Below are 19,325 nucleotides of genomic sequence, written 5' to 3'. Positions count from 1 at the left end.
CTCGTTTGTAACCCGTAACAACACATTCTCATCTTGAATGAACTTTCAACATGTTTGAATCACTAGATGCACGTTAAAAAGTCCAAGTGGCGGAAACACACACACACACACACACACACACACACACACACACACACACACACACACACACACACACACACACCAGTGTCAGTGTCAAGACTCACACATCCCTCTATTATTTCCATGCACACACACAGATACAGAAAAAGGAAGGTGTGTTTCTCCTCCACATCTGGTCCTATTCATGTTGACATCCACTCTGCCTGCAGACACAAAAGACATTTCACCAAACCAGATTCGATCAAACGAACGCAGAAATACCGAAAAGAAGGTCAAACACAGTGTCGGATATAAACCACCTTTAACGTTTGGTTTTCGCCTGCAGGGAGACGGGTGGAGTTTACAGCACCGGAACAATTTAGATAAAGACTGACAATCAAAATATATGACGCCGACTCCTAAACGCCTTCTTATGACTGTCTGAACTTTATGTTTCATCCTATATGTGAAACCACATCTGTTCGGAGCCTGTGATCACAGAATGAATCTCCTCCTCTTCATATACAAAAGGCAAAAAACAACAACATGCAGCTTTGGAACTTAACTGTGGAATAAATCCAAGTTACATCTAATATTTTAGAAACGGTTACCTTAGCTCAGCGCCTCGCGGCGACACCAGCCCAAAAAAATATTCCCGGACAAAAAGCCCCGTACAACGGTAACGTGTCGTTTCAGTCTGGTTATTGAAGAGATGATGATGTAATCTGTTCATTACTGAACCTGCAAGTGAATGTTATTACCTGTCAAGATGTTTCCGCCTGTTTAGCTCAGCTAAGCAGCATCAGTTTTGGCGCACAGACATGAGAGTGGTATCAATCACTCATCTGCTGATCGGGGAAAGTTTCCCCTGTGCTCGCACAGTGACGTTCAGGGAAGATTTATGTTTTCATATTGAGGGTTTGTTAAATGCCATTTAAAGAAGATACCGATTTATTAATGTTGCTCCTGGTCTTTTAAAGGGCCAGCGATCCCAGCCTTCTCTTCCCTCTGAGACTGCAGCTCTGTTTCCAGCCCACGTGGCCTCGGGGCAGACAGCTCAGTGTAATGACAGGGCTGTGCCAGGTAAAGGGAGTCTGCCGGAGCTGTCTGGCCCACCGTTCACACTCACACCTGGTTTCACCCAGAGGAAATATGCAGCGGTCCCACAGGGAGACACTTTCTCTCACGCCTCGCCTTCCCTCCGCTCTGCTTCCTTTCAGCTTCACCTCGATGCTATTTCCACTTTTCTTATTCCTTTAAGATTTGTCTTTTTTCCCATCACCATTAAAGCACCAGCCAGCTGTTAATATATATTTAAACAGTCGTCCAGCAACTTGCTCGAGTCTCTCTGTGTTTCTGCAAAAGCTCCAGAAGAAGAAATACTTGAGCAGGTCGTGGGGTCAACCAGTCAGAAGGCTCCCACGTCTTTCTTAGTACCTTCCCCTCGGGTCACGGGTCACTTTCAAATACTCGGCCGGCTCTTCTGACCGTCTGGTGTCACGTAAAAGGTGAGAGGTGAAGTGCGAGTCGATGTCTCGGTGTCCGGGAACAATGCTTCAGCTGTTCTTACCTCACAGCTCACCGAGGATGCGCTGATAAAAAAAAAAAGGGGACTCTTTTCTCATCTATTAATTGTAAGAAATAACAGTCTAAACTTCAGCCAATGTCTTTGACGGTCAGCTGGTTACTGAGAGGAAGTGAGCTGATCTCTGTTTATTCCCTAAAATGGCACGGAATAAAAAAAGAAGAAGAAGATCACAGAGAGAGGAGAAGGGAGAGCAGAGATAAAAGGGAGGCGATGAAAGGGAAGCACAAAGAGGGCGGAAACAGAAAAAAACAATAAAGACCAAATAAGCACTATTAAATGACAGCTGGCTTGACGAGGCAGCTCCGGAAATGACCACAAGGTGGTGCTCTTCCACCAGGCTGTTAGCTTTCTACTGTACTTGTACAGTATCAGGACCGGTTCACAAAGCCACCACAGCAGCATCTCAGTCAGCCAGAGGGAAACACTTTTTATTAGAAAAGGTCGATTTTTTTTAATATTAAAATAGTTTCTACACACCTGACGTTTCAAGATCTTGCAAATACTGATATGAAATACTGCGTAAGAAAAGCATTACTTTGGTTATTATATTCTACTAAGCCTGACCTGTTTCTCGTCTTTGTGCTAAGCTAAGTAGCTTCATATTTAGTGTATACAGACAAGACAGAGGTTTCAATCTTCGAATCTATCTCTCGACAAGAAAGCAAATAACTGGCCTCGCTTCGCCCGCCTATTGCTAACAGCTTCATGCACGGTCTGGAAACCTTGTTCAAATTTGCTCAGCCAACGGTGGGCGCGGCCAAGTGCAATGATATTAAAGTAGTTCCAACAATGGTGGCGGTGGTGGAGTTCAGACGCACAACATACGTCAACGCTGATTGGTGAAGAGCTGCTCCGATAGTTTCAAATGTAACGCGCCCGCTAGAAAATAGCCACATTCCCCCCAAGAATGTTTGAACTATTTCTTTAAGGCTGTTATAACTATTGTTCCCACTAGAGGGCAGAAAAACCTGCGGTAGATTATAGCCTTGACATATTTTCTCCATCTTATACAGTTGTAATAGCTAACGTGTTAGCGTTACGCAATATAAGCATAAATTTGGAGTCGTGATTCCAGTTTCCTGCTGAGTCCACGTCAAATATTCACTATCTCTATAATAATAATATCTATCTCTTCAATGGTTAAATGCTCCACCCAAGTAGTGTCCAGCGGAGGAGAGCTTTGTCCTCCCAATAAACAGGAAACAAGCTTGATCGAACAATACAGTTAAAGAACCCAAACAATGAGTTAAAGGCTAAAAGGCATCTTACTCCACCTGTAATTCTACAAAAGATATAAAAGTGTTTAATCAATATTTTGTGCAGAAGGTTACTGGGCACTAAAATTAAGACTTATTATTTTTGGTAAATGCTAACTTTTATTTTGCTTCTTTTTAAAATCACGGTTGGTCGCTCACATCGTCCACATCTGCTTTTCACGCATTAGAGCAACAATGTGCGTTTTTCTTTCTGTCCACATGGAAACTGATGTTATCAGAGATCAGTCCGTCCCCTCTGCCAGCGTCTCCCGACACCGTCTCCCCGCCGACACCCTCGCCAGTTGGCATCGCCGTGTGTTTTCGTGCCAGCTCGTCGGGTCTCCGCCCGGCTCTTCCAGACCTTCCAGCCTCATCACCTTCCAGCAGACTGGTTAGTTTGTAGGCCCAAATCCCCTCCAGCACAAAGGGCACAATGGAGCCTATTCTGGGCCGCTAAGCTCTCTGGACTTACTGCTCCCACCGGGCCGACCTCACTTCCTGATGGAGGAGAGTGCTTGGACAGACAGATTCTGGCCGCCATGCGTGTGAAAAACCAGTGTGTGTGCGTACGCACGTGCATGCAAACACGAACACACACCCTCGGGCCCTCTGAGGGTTTATGGGACGCATTGTTCGGCGGGCCCGGTGTGCTGGGGGGAAGATTTTAGCTGTCACACCGCATGCTCACTTGGGGACGATGATGGGTGCCACATGGAGCGAGCGGGTCGGCGAATGTTGGGGGCTTTTCGGTGCTAGTTTAATCAGCGAGGGGAGTTTGATAACTCAATTACGGATTGAGCCAAACGGCAACACGCACACACACACACACACACACACACACACACACACACACACACACACACACACACACACACACACACACACACACACACACACACGAATCGGCGGAACCTCAAACGCCCTCGACAAAGTGTGCTCAAAGAACGGGACTTTTGATGCTGTTAAAGATGAAACAAGTGAAAACACTAACCGAAGAGAGTCGGCAGCTCCCACACTGCACAGAGAGGAGAAAGAAAGAAATCCTCTCTGTAGATGGGAATGTTTGGGTTGCGTCGACCCCTCTTCTGTCCCCACCGACGATCAGACTGCGAACCCAAACACTTTTTTAATTTTTTTTTTTAATATCTCAGACGTGTTTGTGCTGCTCAGGATGACACGGTAACCAACGAACGACCGGGCAGACCGAGAGCGGGTCGGGAGACGGCCTCTTCATCTGAGCATACGGGCGTTTAAAGATGGACGATGTGTTTTCTAAGATACTCCTACAGCAAGGACATTACTAGTTTGCTGGAAAGAGGTGTGGCGGCCTTTTATTCTGCAAGACTTCCATGAATCGAACTCGATTATTGTTTCATTCTGTCGATGTATTTCAGATTGTAATTGGTGTCTCCTCACACCCATCCAATCCAGCTCTTCCTCGTCTTCTTTTACCACTAGTCAGGTATTTTTCCTGTAAAAGTGACCGAGCTGTCCTTTTCAAACATCCCAAAACGTTCAAGACTTTTGAGTAAACTGAACAAAACCATCCAAACATTTGGTCCTGGGTGGCCCGGTGTTTAGATCGAGGTACGGACTCTTACAGGTTTCCCCTCAGGATAAACCACGCAGAAGTTTATACAGCATGAAGTAGAAAACAGATGGAATAAAATGTGATACGAGCTCTTTACGACTTTGGTTTTATTTGAGGTTTATTGGGAATTCCTTTGAATAATTTCCTTTAAGTCAATATAAACTAAGGTAAAATAAAGTCGATCCAATTATAAGTAACGTAATCACGTTAACATTTGGTAAAAAGGTTTTCTGGAGTTTCCATTTGCACATTGACGGATGTGTTTAGCACACAGTCATAACATAGTAGCCCGGATGTGTCAGTCTACACACAACTGAGAAGAAATTAGAACAACTAGAATTGATTTACTTGTGTTACTTGATGTGTTTGACTGTTTTCTGTCTTTGTGTTACTTCCCTGCTTTATTGTTCAAACCTAAAAACTGTTCCTGGGTATGAAAATGAAAATATTTCCAATTTAGAGGTCGTCCTGGTAATCACAACACAGTCCAGCCCTTATTTCCTGTCTACTGCCTTTCTCTTTCATTCATCATTTACTATTATGAAACGCTAATGAGTTAAAAGAGAGTCAGTTGATTGATCTGGCTTCCAGTGAAGCCCACGAGATTAATAAACCGTCGGTTTCCCTCCACAGACTCATGTTTCCTCCCTCAGACGGATTCCCACCCCTCCTTCTGCACCTCGGACTCGTCTGCTCGTTGCTGATGGCTGCCATTAAGAAAACAACCTGTTCTCTCTTTTCCTCCAGGTGCTCGCCCCTCCAATAAAAAAAAACACATTAGTGGTCAGCGTGGTGCGCTGTCCCACGGTGATGATGTCATAAAGCGCTGGTGTTTTCTCAGCTGTCGGACAGGAAGAGAGCGAGAGGGAACGCGAGGTTGAAATCAAATTTGAATACTTTCTATTGCTATTTTTCTACAACTCGTCTCTTCGTGAACACTACGACGAGCCTCGAGAAGCGAAAAAATATCAACTTCGGTTTCTTTCTCCACACGAGAACCAAAGGATGAGTTGAGCTGTAAATATAATACACGTCATTTTCTCCCCTATTCTTTAGAACTAAATGGAGTAATTTGGAGCGACATTACTCTCCCATGTGTCCACTCGGGAAAATCCGCCCGAGGTTATGACCACTGCTGAGTGCAAACAGCCGACGTAATTGACGTGCGTGGCTCGTCCAGAAGCTTTATGACCTCGAACACCAGCGTAACAGCTGTGACTGCTGATGTAACGCGGATAAATATGCTTAAAAAACAGTGACGAGATGTTCTGAGATCAAACGGAGGGAAAGAAATCGCATTTAAATATTTCATTTGGGTTGTAAAAATGTTCTCGGTGACGCTGTAACATCGTCACTAGATGGCTGTGAACTAACCGGTGTTTCGCCCTTTTTTCTTAACCCTCGTGTTGTCCTTGGATCAAAATGACCCGCAGCTGTGTTCAACCAAGTTCTATTTTATTTTCATATTTTTTGGGATCATTGGTGACAAGGAGGCTGTGAGGGTTTCTCTAAAGAATGATGACCAATGATCCCAAAAAAAATAAAAATATAGAAATAAAATAGAACTTGGTTGAACACAGCTGCGGGTCATTTTGACCCGAGGACAACACGAGGGTTAAGAAGTATTTTGAGCTTCGTTCTACCTGGGCACGTAGGTAGAACGAAGCTCAGTCACAACAACGAATATCCGGCATCAGATACAGAGTGAAAAAAGAGGAGCGATAGCAGTGAAAGACAGAGCTGGTGAAAGAGACATCCCATAAGGAGCAAAAGATTCTCGTATCATTGTGTATCTGTGTGGCTGACAAACCACATCCGAGGCCTTTTGATGCCTGAGATGGCTGAGAATGTGAAGCATGGTAAACAAAAAAACAACAAATACATACTTCAGATTTTTATCCTGAACCTCTCCGGGGTTTCTAGTCAACTTCACCTCTCCTCGTTGACAGGAGGAAAGAGGGATGCGGTCGCACTGTAGCTGTCTGCATGACAAAAAGGGAGCTGAGGAGGTGTGTGTGTGTGTGTGTGTGTGTGTGTGTGTGTGTGTGTGTGTGTGTGTGTGTGTGTGTGTGTGTGTCGGGGCAGCGTGGGTTTCTCTCCCCTCCTTATCTCCTCTCTGCTCCTTCATAACAAGAGTGTGGAGGAGATAGAGAGGAGGCCACGGCGCTCCCACCCGATACCATCGGACACCCACCCAGGCTGCAGGTGAGGACATCGAGGTAATCGTGTTTATTTGTAAGCAAAACTCCACATTTAGATTGAAGAACATAACACACGCACCATAAAGGTTTTTTTTGTGTGCGTGTCTTGTTTAATAGTGATGAGCGTCGACATGTTTAACAGCGACTCCAGTGGAAGCGGCAGTAACGAGCAGGGCAGGGCACCTCTGCTGCAAGGCAAAAATGTCATAAATGATAAGTTTGCTATTGTGTTAACTATATGTGTGTGTGTGTGTGTGTGTGTGTGTGTGTGTGTAAGTGGAAATGTCATAAACAACCGTGCCGTCATCATCACTCCAAATCTCAAGAGCCTATAAAATCTGTAATAATCAGTTTTGTACATTCCTGCACGTGTTGGCCTTTGTGTAAGTGTGTGTAAGTGTGTGTGTGTGTGTGTGTGTGTGTGTGTGTGTGTGTGTGTGTGTGTTGTGTGTGTGTGTGTTAAGAGTTAGATCACCCAGGTGTCTAATTCCTGCTCTGTGCAGCAGAAGACAGCAGTGAGGGTAAACCTGAGAGCTCGCCTCCAGCATTTTTCCGCTTCATTTAATTTTATTCTGTCTTCTAATTCTTTAAGTTTGTTTGAGCTGCAGTTAAGATGAGAAGAATAATAAGTTCACCTCAGTTCCTAAAACTGAGCAAGAACCTTAACTAACTTAAAACAAATAAATAAATAAAACTAGACGGCCACATGGAGAGCAGCGACGTCTAACGAGGAGTTTATTACAGAAAAATCCCATTTTTATATACAAATTTAAAATGAGGTTAAAAACAGGTGAAATGATTTAGATTTGCTTAAAGTCAGGGTAAGGAAGGTACCATAATAAACTAAAACACTCACCTTAATTTAAATGCACTAAAAATCAAACCAACTGATAAACTGAAACAAAATTAAATCTAAGTTCAGATAAACTATTGGGGACAAAAACAGATGAGACATGCAGGTCATTAAAAACATCATCATCATAAAACATAAGCTGAAACTGAACTGATATAAACTGAGAAAAAACATCCACAGAAATCAGAGGTTAATGTGAGTTCCTGAAGCGGCCATGTGAGGGCGGTAGAGTGCACTGACTGAGAGGACGCAGCAGCAGGTGTCTGATACTAAATTTTAACACGCATCTCTGTCTGTGTTGTTTTACACTCATCTCAAGGTGGAACAAAAATAATGAAACAATAAATGAAGCAAACAGGTGGAGGAAGAAGAGACCGAAAAAAGATGAAGAGAGTCTATTTAACACACACACACACACACACACACACACACACACACACACACACACACACACACACACACACACACACACACACACACGGCCCTGTCTGTCTCAGAGTCTGTGATACCGTTGTTGCCCCTGACCTTCTGGGCCTTTGTGTCAGCTGTGACCTTTGACCTTCCCGAGACCAAAGGCTGTGTCTGGTGGGGGGAGGGGGGGGGGGTTCAAAGCTACCAAATCAACCTCCGATTGAAAGACGAGACGTTTGCTTGGACAATGGCTGAATTTACCACCATTTTACTACTGTGTGTGTGTGTGTGTGTGTGTGTGTGTGAGATGTCATGACTTGAGTTGAGTTAAGATGAAATCGAAACAAACCTTATCACTATTTTTAAACTGATGGAGGCCCTGCTTCAAAAAAAAAAAAAGGAGAAAATTCCATACAGGTTGTGTGTGTGTGTGTGTGTGTGTGTGTGTGTGTGCGTGCGTGCGTGTGTGCGCGCGCGTGTGTGTGTGTGTGTGTGTGTGTGTGTGTGTGTGTGTGTGTGTGTGTGTGTGTAAATGTTTGGATGACAGGCCACTGCAGATAAGACTCTCCTGTACATTAGTCTGGTCTGTAGGTACGTCGGCATACATTTCTCACACACACACACGCACACGCACGCACGCACACACGCACACACGCACACGCTTCATCATCACAAACACAACATGTTAGAGAAGCCACAGAGGGAGAGAGGAGGGAGATATATTGAAAGATAAGGTGACACGGGAGGAGAGACGAAGATCAAAGTCTTCCTCGTCTCGGCTCCCATTATCTGTGTAATCTATACCTGTGTGTGTGTGTGTGTGTGTGTGTGTGTGTGTGTGTGTGTGTGTGTGTGTTTAACTCAGTATTTACGGTCCCCCACTTGACTCTATGCCTCAGTAGTAATCTTTCTCCTCCATCCTCTGCTCTCGTCTCTGTTTTTGGGATCAACTTAAAGGAGCATTTCGAGACTTTCCTCGGGAGAGAAGCAGCCGCTCGGGGAACAATGAGTGTTCAGTCACGCTCATGTGCTCATAAATACCCTGAAAGAGTTCATGATTGCTGCCGTTGTCGCTCTTAAACACACTCATTCTTCACCCGAAGCTGAAACTATTCTGCGTCAGTCACAACAAGTCGGCATCTTCCACAGAAAGACGGCGTGCGCTCACGTCGGTCCACCACAGTGCACCGTGTTGTACCGGTTCATGTCGGCACACTTACTTATGTCGTACTTGAAGGTCAGCGATGTCTCAAACCGCACCACACGTATCTATATCTGTTTCACCCACAAAGCAACGTGTTTTTCGTGCCCTCTGTTTAAAACACTCACTATAAACGTTCACTACTTCAAAACATGTTCATTTTTGTGGGTAAAATCATTGAAACGGGCAAATATGTTGGCAGATGATGCAATCAAAACAACCAATCCTTTAAAAGTAGACATTATTATAATATTATTTCTATTTCAATCATGATCTTTATGTAAACTTTCTCTCAGTTTCACCTCGTGTCGTTTTAAACAGCAGCTGTGATGTTTGATGTGGATCGAAATGTCAAAGTTTGTTCTTTATTGTTTATTCTCCTTCTTCTCGTCCTTTCTGCAGGAAGCTTTAACTTATTCGAATACCTTCTTTAAAATAAAATAAAGCGGTCTTGTTTCTTTCACCTTCTGTGATGACATCTCTACTTTTCCTCTCACCTTCTTCTTCCTCCTGGTTTTGGCTCGAGAATTAAACACCAACAATTTAGTCAACATCTTATATTTCTCTTCTGCTCTCCTCTGCTTTGACATAAAAGGAACGCTGCCAACCTTTTTTTTTTTTTTTTACTCTTCTTATGCAACTGTTTCTTCTTCCCCCCCCCCCCCCCCCTCTCTACCTGCTTCAGGATTAAAGTGAAGGAATTCAGGGATGGAGACGTGGTCTTTCATCGAGAGGCCCCGTTGAGGGGTTTCATCCCTTGTTTCTTATGTTCCCGCCGAGACACACATCCACTATCACTTTACCTTCATCTTATTTTAGAGGCTGCGCTCTCCCTCTTCCTCTCTATTCATCCTTTATTCCTGCTTCTCCTTTGTTGTCTGGCTGCATGTGAGACGGAGTCTTTCTCTTTCTCTCCTGAGCAACGTCTCGTCACACAAATTTTGATTTATAACAAGCTCTTAATGTCATGATTTTAAGAAAGCTCCTTTAAGGGGAGACTAAAGGAGAAAATTGCACATTTAAGGGGGATAAAAGAACCACAAGTTACAGCCTCAGCTGTATCTGCAGTTTGTCTGCTTCCAGTCTGATGTATTTTTAATATCTTAATCCTGCATCCACGTCTTTAAAGTTGCATCACAACCGTCCTTCAACCTTTTTCTGGGATTTAAACGTTTTCAGTTGGAACAGCTCGGTGGAGCAGAGACGCCTTAAAGTTGTGCAACCTTTGTTTGTCTGCACACTTTGAGATAAAATGATGATTTTGTTTTTCTCAGAATTGAGATCACGATTTTTTCTTTTTCAACATAAATTTCGGTATAAATACAGCAAAAAAAAATAAATAAATCGGATGGAGCTGATGTTCTCTGCATCACAGTGTGACGCTGTGAAAGTAGGAGCGCTTGTTTGGATGCATGCTGACGTCCCTGATAAAAATATGGGGTCATTTGTTAGGAGGAGTCTTGTGTGTCTGAATTACAGCATCTCATATTCATGTATCATCGCATCGTCTACGGCATCATTGGCTGATCCAACAATTCAACAACAACTCATAATCTTATGAATAGAGATACAATGTAATGCGCTCTGCAGCGGCGCTCTGATTGGTCGAGGGACTTCCCTCCAGCGGGACACAGAAAACGTCGCCTTGACCTCCTCCGTCTGTCTCCATGTCTGTTTCTGATGGAGGTCCGACATGATGAAATAAAGCGCACACTTCCTGACCCCAACGCAGCAGTGTGTTGACCTAACCGCTGCCCGGGGACACACACACACACACACACACACACACACACACACACACACACACTCACACACACCGTCCTGTCGTCCCTCGCGCTGACCTTTGACCCCCGAGGTTCACCCAGCGGGAGCGGATGTTATTGGACTTAATGGATCCAGGATGACGCCGATATTGAAGCCACGTTACGCACACATGTGAAGTGAAGCTTTGTTTCTCAGGAACATGAAGTGAAACCGAAGCCATTCGGCCCTTAATAATGAAAACCAACACACACTCTGTGGATGGCGGTGAAGTGAGTGGAGGTCTCAGTGGAGGACGGAGGAGCTGCAGGTGATCAGAAATGGAGTCAGATGTTAAACGCTTCTGTCCGGATGTTTGTTTTATTGGCTGCAGGAAACATCCTGGTGTTGTGTTATGTTGTGTTGTGTTTGTTGTGCCGTGGCATGTCGGCTCTGCCCTCCACAATGTTCCAGTAAGAGAAGATGCCCCCCGAAGCCGCTGGCACAGACGGAGGAGGAAATATATTACGACCAATATTGATTCAAATGATGATAGATTGATACGCCACTTGCTTGTTTGTTTTAGCTTCAGGTCGCATTGAAGATGATGATGTACAAGTTAAATGAGCGGTTTTATTTGTTTTACGAGGGAAACGCAACAAACAGTTACATTTATCATTCATTTATGCTTACCACAGCAATTTTTGTAGTTATTATTTTTTTGTCATGTTAACGTTGCAAGTTTTAATTTTCTGCCTTTTCCTTCAGTGAAAATCCAGTTTTGAATTTGCTATCTTGTCTGTGTGGTGCCATTTTACATGAAAGACTGTTTCAGATGTTTTCAGATTTCACCATCTGTCAGTAACATGGAGCTGCATGTTCTGAATAAAGGTGAAGGTGTAGCGTTACAGCGACGCCGCTTTAAGGCATCAGAGGCATCAAACATCGACATATTCCTTTAACGTGGAGTAACCATATTCAACAATAAGTACATTTTAAACGCGGTTTCTTTCGCTTCATCTCGTATTTGTTTGTTCTGCGTCTCTGAATCAAACCTCATTATTGATCCTTTTAAAAAGATGAACCTCTGATAAACTGCGTCATTTATTGTGGATGGTTGGCCGACCGGCTGCAGAGTTCCCCCTCAGGGATCAACAGAGCGTCACCACAGTCCCATGAGACAACATTTTACCGTCTGTCAGGAACCTGTCGAGCCTCCCGTCTTTGATTCCTCTCATTACACGCAGCGAAGTGTTTTCCGGACGCCACCAACACAGTTTATGGCCATGTCAAATTTAATAGCCATCTTCCAGAGAGAGAAAACTGGAATTTAGGTCGAGCAAAACAAACATGACTTCGGTTTCAGTAATCAAGTCAGGACAATAAATGGACAATAAATGTTCCCTATCGTGAAGACTTCTTGACACTAATCTTCTCATCGTTCTCCTGACCTTCAATCTGGAAAAGACCTCCTCTTTTTGAAATCCTAAATATATGAAAAAGTAGATCAGAATCAATTAATTACACATAATTCATGTTGTTTTTGCTGTTTTATTTCATTTAATTCGAGTAAAACTCGGTCACACACTATCACTAACTCAAACTTTTTCCCCCCTGTGACCTCTGATCGAACGCACACGTCGACTCGCCGACTCTGTAACTACAAAAGTAAAACTGAAAAGAGACAAATAAGCACCTTACTACGCAAACGTCTTCCAACAATAACAGTTAAAGAAGGCAATATATCTGCGGCCGTGTCATTTAAGGCCCAGCAGGAGGCCCGTACACAGGTACCACCGTGTTATTTACTGAAGTGGCGTACAGTAGGCCGGTATAAGTGCTGCCTTCTGTGTCAGACAGTAATTGTTGTTTGGATACAGGCTGGTGGAGGCCGAGCTACAGCGTGAAGCTTACAGTCAGTCTGGTTTCAGTCAGAGGCGAACACGCAGAGGGGTTAACTGGGCTGAAAATAGGCTGAAAAAATCAGAGCAATTTTACCCAAAATATCACACAAAGAAACGGAGAAGTTAACACAAGCGGCGACGGCCAACTCCACGGTACGGATGCTAAACTTCATCAGGGTACAAAAAGGGCAATTTTTAGCACCACTTCCTGTTTTGTGTAGTTATAATTTAAATATTAAAACCTAATTAAAAACAAAAGGGCTTCTGCCTCTTGACCACATAAAGAGAAGCTCTTCCATTTGTGCGTTTACAGCGTTCACTTCTCTGAATTTCTAAGAGGCTCGTCAACAGAGGAGAATTTGCGCAAAGCCAGCAGGTTTATATTGATGTGTTAAAAAAAAAAGCAGCCGTAATTCAGAAGCAGTGCAAACAGCTGGCGTGTGTGTGTGTGTGTGTGTGTGTGTGTGTGTGTGCGCGTGTGTGTGTGTGTGTGTGTGTGTGTGTATCTGTATATCCTGTGTGGAGTGGCCCTAATGCAGCATGGTATGTTCCAGTAACACACCGTCCTCCATATTTATAAGGGGAACTGTGCCAACATTTGTTTGGACATTATTGATTAACAACTGACAGTTGATTTCCATTTCATGGTAGCAATGACAAGAAAATGAGTTCCTCGCCTGAAGCCACGAGCTGAGTTATGTTTATCTGTCTGAGAAACGACGCACAGATAATCACTGTTGAAACACGCGCTACACACAAACTGACACGCTGAGCTCTAAAACGAGTTGTACAGTGACAATGTTAATGCGTGTGATGGAGCGAGATAACAATTCAAATCGAAGCCCTGAGGGTCTTTACTTCTTAATTAGGTGAAGATGCCGTTCCCTTTTCCTTTAATTAAATTCTCCAAACCAAAGAAAACCCCAAAACCTCAAGTGAAGCATTTCTATATACAGTAACACAAAGTTGACACACTCTTCTGTGGGTTTGTGTCGTTGCCAAAGTGAATCGCAGACAAAAGATTATCGAGCTGCTCATCCCAATAAATACAAAGAGGAAGCGTGTGTACGGTACAGAATAATGTCCTGTGGTGAGTAATTACAACACGCTGATGACACTGATGTGCTCTCTTTTGTTTCTACATTTATTTAGTTATAAAGCTGCATAAATTTAATTTGACGGTGTAGATAGCGGTTGGAAAAAAAACCCCGTCTTTTTTTAGTATCGTATTGAATTATGTTTAATACTTTATAGCAACTAGTTGCTCAAAGATTTTGTGAAAAGTGTTTTTGTGATTGTAAAAAGGTAAAATAGTGCTATTTTTGATAAACATCAGAAGTTGAGAGGCCATGAAATGATGTCTACTAAAGAGGGTTTGCTCTGAATTCTTGAAGAACTCATGGGAAGACGGAAGAATTAGCAGAAGCGTTCGCTCACAACCGAATAAAAAACTGTGCACGTGCAGAAGATGACGCTTTTTGACACGACTCACCCTGCCGCCTTTCTCCGGGTTGCACCTGCACCCTCCGCTGCAGTCCAGGCCGCCGCATGGCTCATCAAACTTGCCACCCTGCAGAACAACAGAAGGAGAGAGATTAGGAAAAAACCCGATGTGAATTCCTGCTGGAGATCAGACATCTCAGTTAGAAGAGAATTAAGTGGCACTCCGGGCGATTAAAGAAGGACTGCGGTGGATCCAGGTTCAAATCCCTTCACGAAAATACGGAAACAATACAAACAAAGAAGAGGCAGAACATGAACCAACGACACGATGAGTCATCTGTTGTTGCAGCAGCTCCACGCTGCCACGTTTAAAGCCATTTAAAAGAAGACTAAAGGATTTAAAACAGATTTAGATGCAGGTGGAGATGAGTGATAAAGTGTTTGATATTGTTTTAAAGTGCAGATCGAATTCTGTTTTATCCAAACATGACGAGCCGCGTCAGGTTCCTCACGTGATAAACAAAGATTCAGCCGTGCCAACATTGTGTTTGCGGTCTTTTATTTTTTTTCATATTTCTTTAAGTTTTCAGATTGTTGCCTTCAGCGCTCGTCTTCATCAGAAACTGAAATACAAACACACCTCGAACTAAAAGAAGAAGAGAGCCGGCGATGGCAGGAAGGAGAGTCGGCGTAAAGGAGCTTTTTAGACTCAATCTGTGGACGAATGACTTTTTGACTAATAATAATGTGTTAAAACGGAGACATCGCACAATAAAAACATTCAGGTTTCCGCAAAGCAAAGCATCTTCGTCAGTGACCTCCCGCTGCACGAGAGCCGGAGGATTTGAAGGTTCATTTGTCACCGCGCTGACGTTTCTATTACGACTACCGGTGCATTCATTTGGATCCCACGCTGTCTCCGTTCATCACATTCAGGCGGCTGCGATATGATTTGCTCTGACCTTTAATAATCTCCCCGTGTGTTGAGAATTTAAATCGCATTCCTGCCAAAAATTCCACGCCAGCAATCAGGAAGCCGAACGCAACAAAGCACAAGTTGAAGCACATGATCCGCTCGTAAGACTTTCAAACACTTCAAACGCTCAACAACAAAGTTATTGATTCTGACTTTCACCTGCAGGTCCATTCAGGTGATCCATCTGGGAGATTACTTTAAGAGCTGGTGTTTCCAAGATCAAGAATCTTAAGCCAACATGACGAGGTCTCCTGTGTCCCACATGCTGAAACAATGTTCTGGTTATTAAGAGTCAACACCGCCGGAGAAAACTCGTTTATAAAATGTGTCTTTTGTCCGAAGTCTGTGAGGACAGCAGGAAATCATACAGCTCAGCAGACTGTAGACAACCATTTGCTGTGAAACTTCCTTGTATGTTTCCTTTATTTTTTATTTTTTTTGTCCTTCACATGCCAAAGGCCGAAGTCTAACCTGCAGAGCGTGCTGCGTGTTTTCTTTTCTAAGTTGGATAGAAATATCAAAATGTTCCCACATCGTCCTCCATAAAACTACTCGTTAACCCACATTTGGCTCGTTGGGATCTAATCATCTTAAGTTGGAGGTCTCTAATCTTTTTTTCTCTCAGAGCTCCTTTGAGTTTTAGATCGGCAGTTCAGAATTTTTTTTTAAAATTTGGAAGATCTATGATTCAATGACAAGCGGAGAAACTGTTGATGAAGGTCATGTGATGTCAAAGGCTCCAGAAAAGCTATGAAATGATTTGCTTGAAAATGCTCAAGAAATTTGGATTTGAATAATTGAATTTCCAGATATTCCAAGATTTCTTTCCAAGATCTTCAAGCTTTCATGTAAAAATACCTGAATTGGGGCGTTCATGTAAATGTTTTCCACAGAAGTCGGTAAAAAAAAAGAAGCTTACAATTGTATTGTATTGTATTGTATTGTATTGTATTGCTGCAGAGTAAACAAGCCGAACGTCTCTGCACGTCATTTTACAAACTGAGGAGCAGATTAAGCTCCAGTTTGCCGGGTGGCATTCCTGAAACATCTACAAACATCACGCAGCGCTTTCAGAGTCGAGAAGCAGCGCACGGAGCTTTTATAAGCCGACGTATGAGTGGCATAAGCTCGTATACATGAGGCCCTGAAAAAAAATGCATCTATTCACATGGGTGGGGGTAGGGGGGAGAGTCACATGGGGAGAGGAGGTATACATGTGTTTTTAGATATAGTTGTGAGTTTATAGCTCTTAAACTAGAATCTAAACTTTGTATAAATGTTCGTCACTCACTACATAACAGATAGATGTGATTGATTTGGAGGAGGAAACGGGAAATATGAAATCGAGCTTTGGGGTCAAACTCGGAGGTCTCAACCGGTATTTCACCGTGATTAGTGTTTGAAAGGGCGCCGTCGGGGGGGCGGAGAGACACGGAGGGACGAAAATGATGTCAACTGATGGAGGTTTAGAGAGACCAGGGGTGGACGAGGTGAGAAAGTATGCAGGTCAAAGCGATAAAGAGTGTGTGTGTGAAGAGTGTGTGTGTGTGTGTGTGTGAAGGGTGTGTTTTTTTTTTTTATAAATATTATATTTTAGGATGATAAATCTCTTCAGACACCTCTTAACATCTTCAGATTCATTCGTGGAAATATGAGATTTCCAGTGTTTGATTGTTTAATTCTGTAATTCTGGCTCACTTGTTGCATGTTCAGAAACACTTGCGTGCTTTAAAAGCCTGAAATAGCTGAAGATAAGATGATGTAATGTGATAGCAGCAAAAGTTATACAAAAAAAAAAAAAAGACCGTTAGGCCAAACGTTTTTATGTTTTTAGTGAAGTTACATGAATGAAAAAAAACGTGTCTTTGCAACTAAAAAGTAGAAATTAGTTTGTTTTGATCTGAACGCTTTCGTACATTGTAACTTGTAATTTGACACAAGATGCTGTTTACAAGTTTCCTGATGTTTGTAAATGAGACGGTTCAGCAAAAACACAGTCAGTTCTAAATTAAACTGGGAAACACAATGTAGGTATGTGTAAACAAGGACAGGCAATAGATCACTCCTGCCAACAACTACTACTACTACTACTACTACTACTACTACTGCTGCTGCAGAGAAACCCGGTGTGAAGGTAAAGAAAGAGGAAAACACACAGCGAGGAGAAAGAGAGGCTGGCAGAGAGAGAGAGAGAGAGAAGGAGGGGAAAGGTCATAGGTGCTGGTCCTGCTTTCTTCCCTCTGATCTCCTCAACTCCTCTAATCACAGTGACAGAAGGAGGGCAACAGGGAGAGAAAGTGAGCCGCCAAACAAGGCCGCGAGGAAAGAAGAAAGGGGGTGAAAGGAAGCAAAGGGAAAGAGAGGTAGGGAGAGAGGGAGGGAGGGAGCTCAGATTAAACTCCTGGCAAAGAGGAAAAAGAGAGGAGAGGCTAAAAATAGAAGCAGAACAAGTGTTTGTGAGCATCAGTGGTGCCAAATGAAGCTCTACGAGGAGGAAAAGAAGCCGACAGACGGGAAGTTACAGCAAATAGATTCATTCACAAATTAGAAGTAGAAGAAGAAAAAGCCGGAGACGTGTGCTCTTATCTCAGCTCCCGACTCGATATCAGGTTACCGCTGGCTAGTTCGCCTCTTTTGTTAAAGCACAAATTCCTCCCCAGGTATCATCCAATCAGAGCGGCCCGATTCCAGATTGTTTCCATTGTTGCGCGACATAATCCAGCCTCCACCTGAGCAGGGCGGAGACGGGCTCCGCCGCTGATCCTCGTCCACACCCAGGGTTTAACAAGCAGGGATGAAACAGGCAAACAAGACGCTAAGCCAACGCCGCGGGGGGGAGAGAGAGAGGAGAGCACGGACACATGAGCATGATGAAGAATTAATCATAGAAACACACGTGGAGACGGACGTGTGGACGCAGGTAACGCTGCGCGAGTCATCACAGTGTATCTCTATACTTGTGAGGACCCTTTTTAACGGTCCAATACGGAGACCCTGAACCTAAAGACTTAACAAACTGAACAAAACTCAACTGAAACTCACTTAATATTGGTCATTGTGAAGACACACACACACACACACACACACACACACACACACACACACACACACACACACACAAAGAACAAAGATGGTCTCAAAGAAAAACGAGAGGCACACGAGGACAATGAGCTGAAACTCTGCTCTCACAATATGAGCGTGACTTGATCATCTCATCACCTTAAACCAGCTGAAACACAATATGTGTGTGTGTGTGTGTGTGTGTGTGTGTGTGTGTGTGTGTGTGTGTGTGTGCGCGCACGTAGGTCTTGGACCAAAATGTGTTCAAGTAAAAACACCTGAGATAGATTGTGTGTTTTGGAGCTCTTCGTATGTGATATGGTTAAAAATTAAAGGGTCATTTCACCAAAAATAACCACCACATACTTTCAGCAGTATATCGACTAAGAACAGACAGTTTGGGGTTTATTTGGTCTGTAGACGCCAATTAAATGATGAGGAATTATGTTGTGTTGCTGGAGGACTCAGAACTTCCTCATGAACAGTTTTCAGGTTTCACTGGAACTATTTACTTAGTTTGTGATCTACTCACATAGTTTTACTTAAGTAAGGACTTAAATCTCTCGTTTAGTATTTTTTTTGCAGTACTTTTAGTTCAGTAAAGGATGTGAATACTTCTTCAACCCCTGACGGAGGCTCCATCAAAGCCTCTACACCCCAATGTCCGTATGGAGTGCCAGAAGATGAGACGTTGTGGTTGAACGATGATACGGTTACCGAGCTAGCTTTGCCTCGGCGACACGGCTCTACATCCGCCGACTGAAACAAAACCGGCTGACTCCTAAAAAACGTTGAGCTGCCACGTCCCGACCACGAAACTGATACCGACCGCCAGGACCGACTCCTGGCAAGACGGACAACAAGCGAACCTCAAAATGAAACGACACCGCCCGTCGTGCAGGAGAACATATCCCACCTGCACTTTGGGTGAACCTCCAGGAGTGTAAATGCCCGGCGTGGTTTGGCATATAAAGGTTAAAAAGCACAACGTATACGTCCGCCGAACACAACGTGATCGAACTCGCTCCTTCCCCCGATTCT

General features: G+C 43.6%; 1 protein-coding gene across 2 annotated transcripts in view; it reads right to left on the bottom strand.

Moving 5' to 3' along the window:
- col4a6 (collagen, type IV, alpha 6) overlaps positions 1–19,325 on the bottom strand; it is a 106,302-nt gene that overhangs the window by 31,167 nt on the left and 55,810 nt on the right. For both annotated transcript variants that reach the window (XM_069172271.1, XM_069172272.1), the window contains exon 4: positions 14,298–14,375. In XM_069172271.1, coding sequence (XP_069028372.1) covers positions 14,298–14,375 — 78 coding nt within the window. The remainder of the gene's footprint in view (positions 1–14,297; positions 14,376–19,325) is intronic.

The sequence above is a fragment of the Embiotoca jacksoni genome, unplaced genomic scaffold, assembly GCF_022577435.1.
Source record: "Embiotoca jacksoni isolate LCO1_2020_lvr unplaced genomic scaffold, fEmbJac1.0.p SCAF_51, whole genome shotgun sequence".
Lineage (NCBI taxonomy): Eukaryota > Metazoa > Chordata > Actinopteri > Embiotocidae > Embiotoca > Embiotoca jacksoni.
This window is presented reverse-complemented; position numbering and strand designations above follow the sequence as displayed.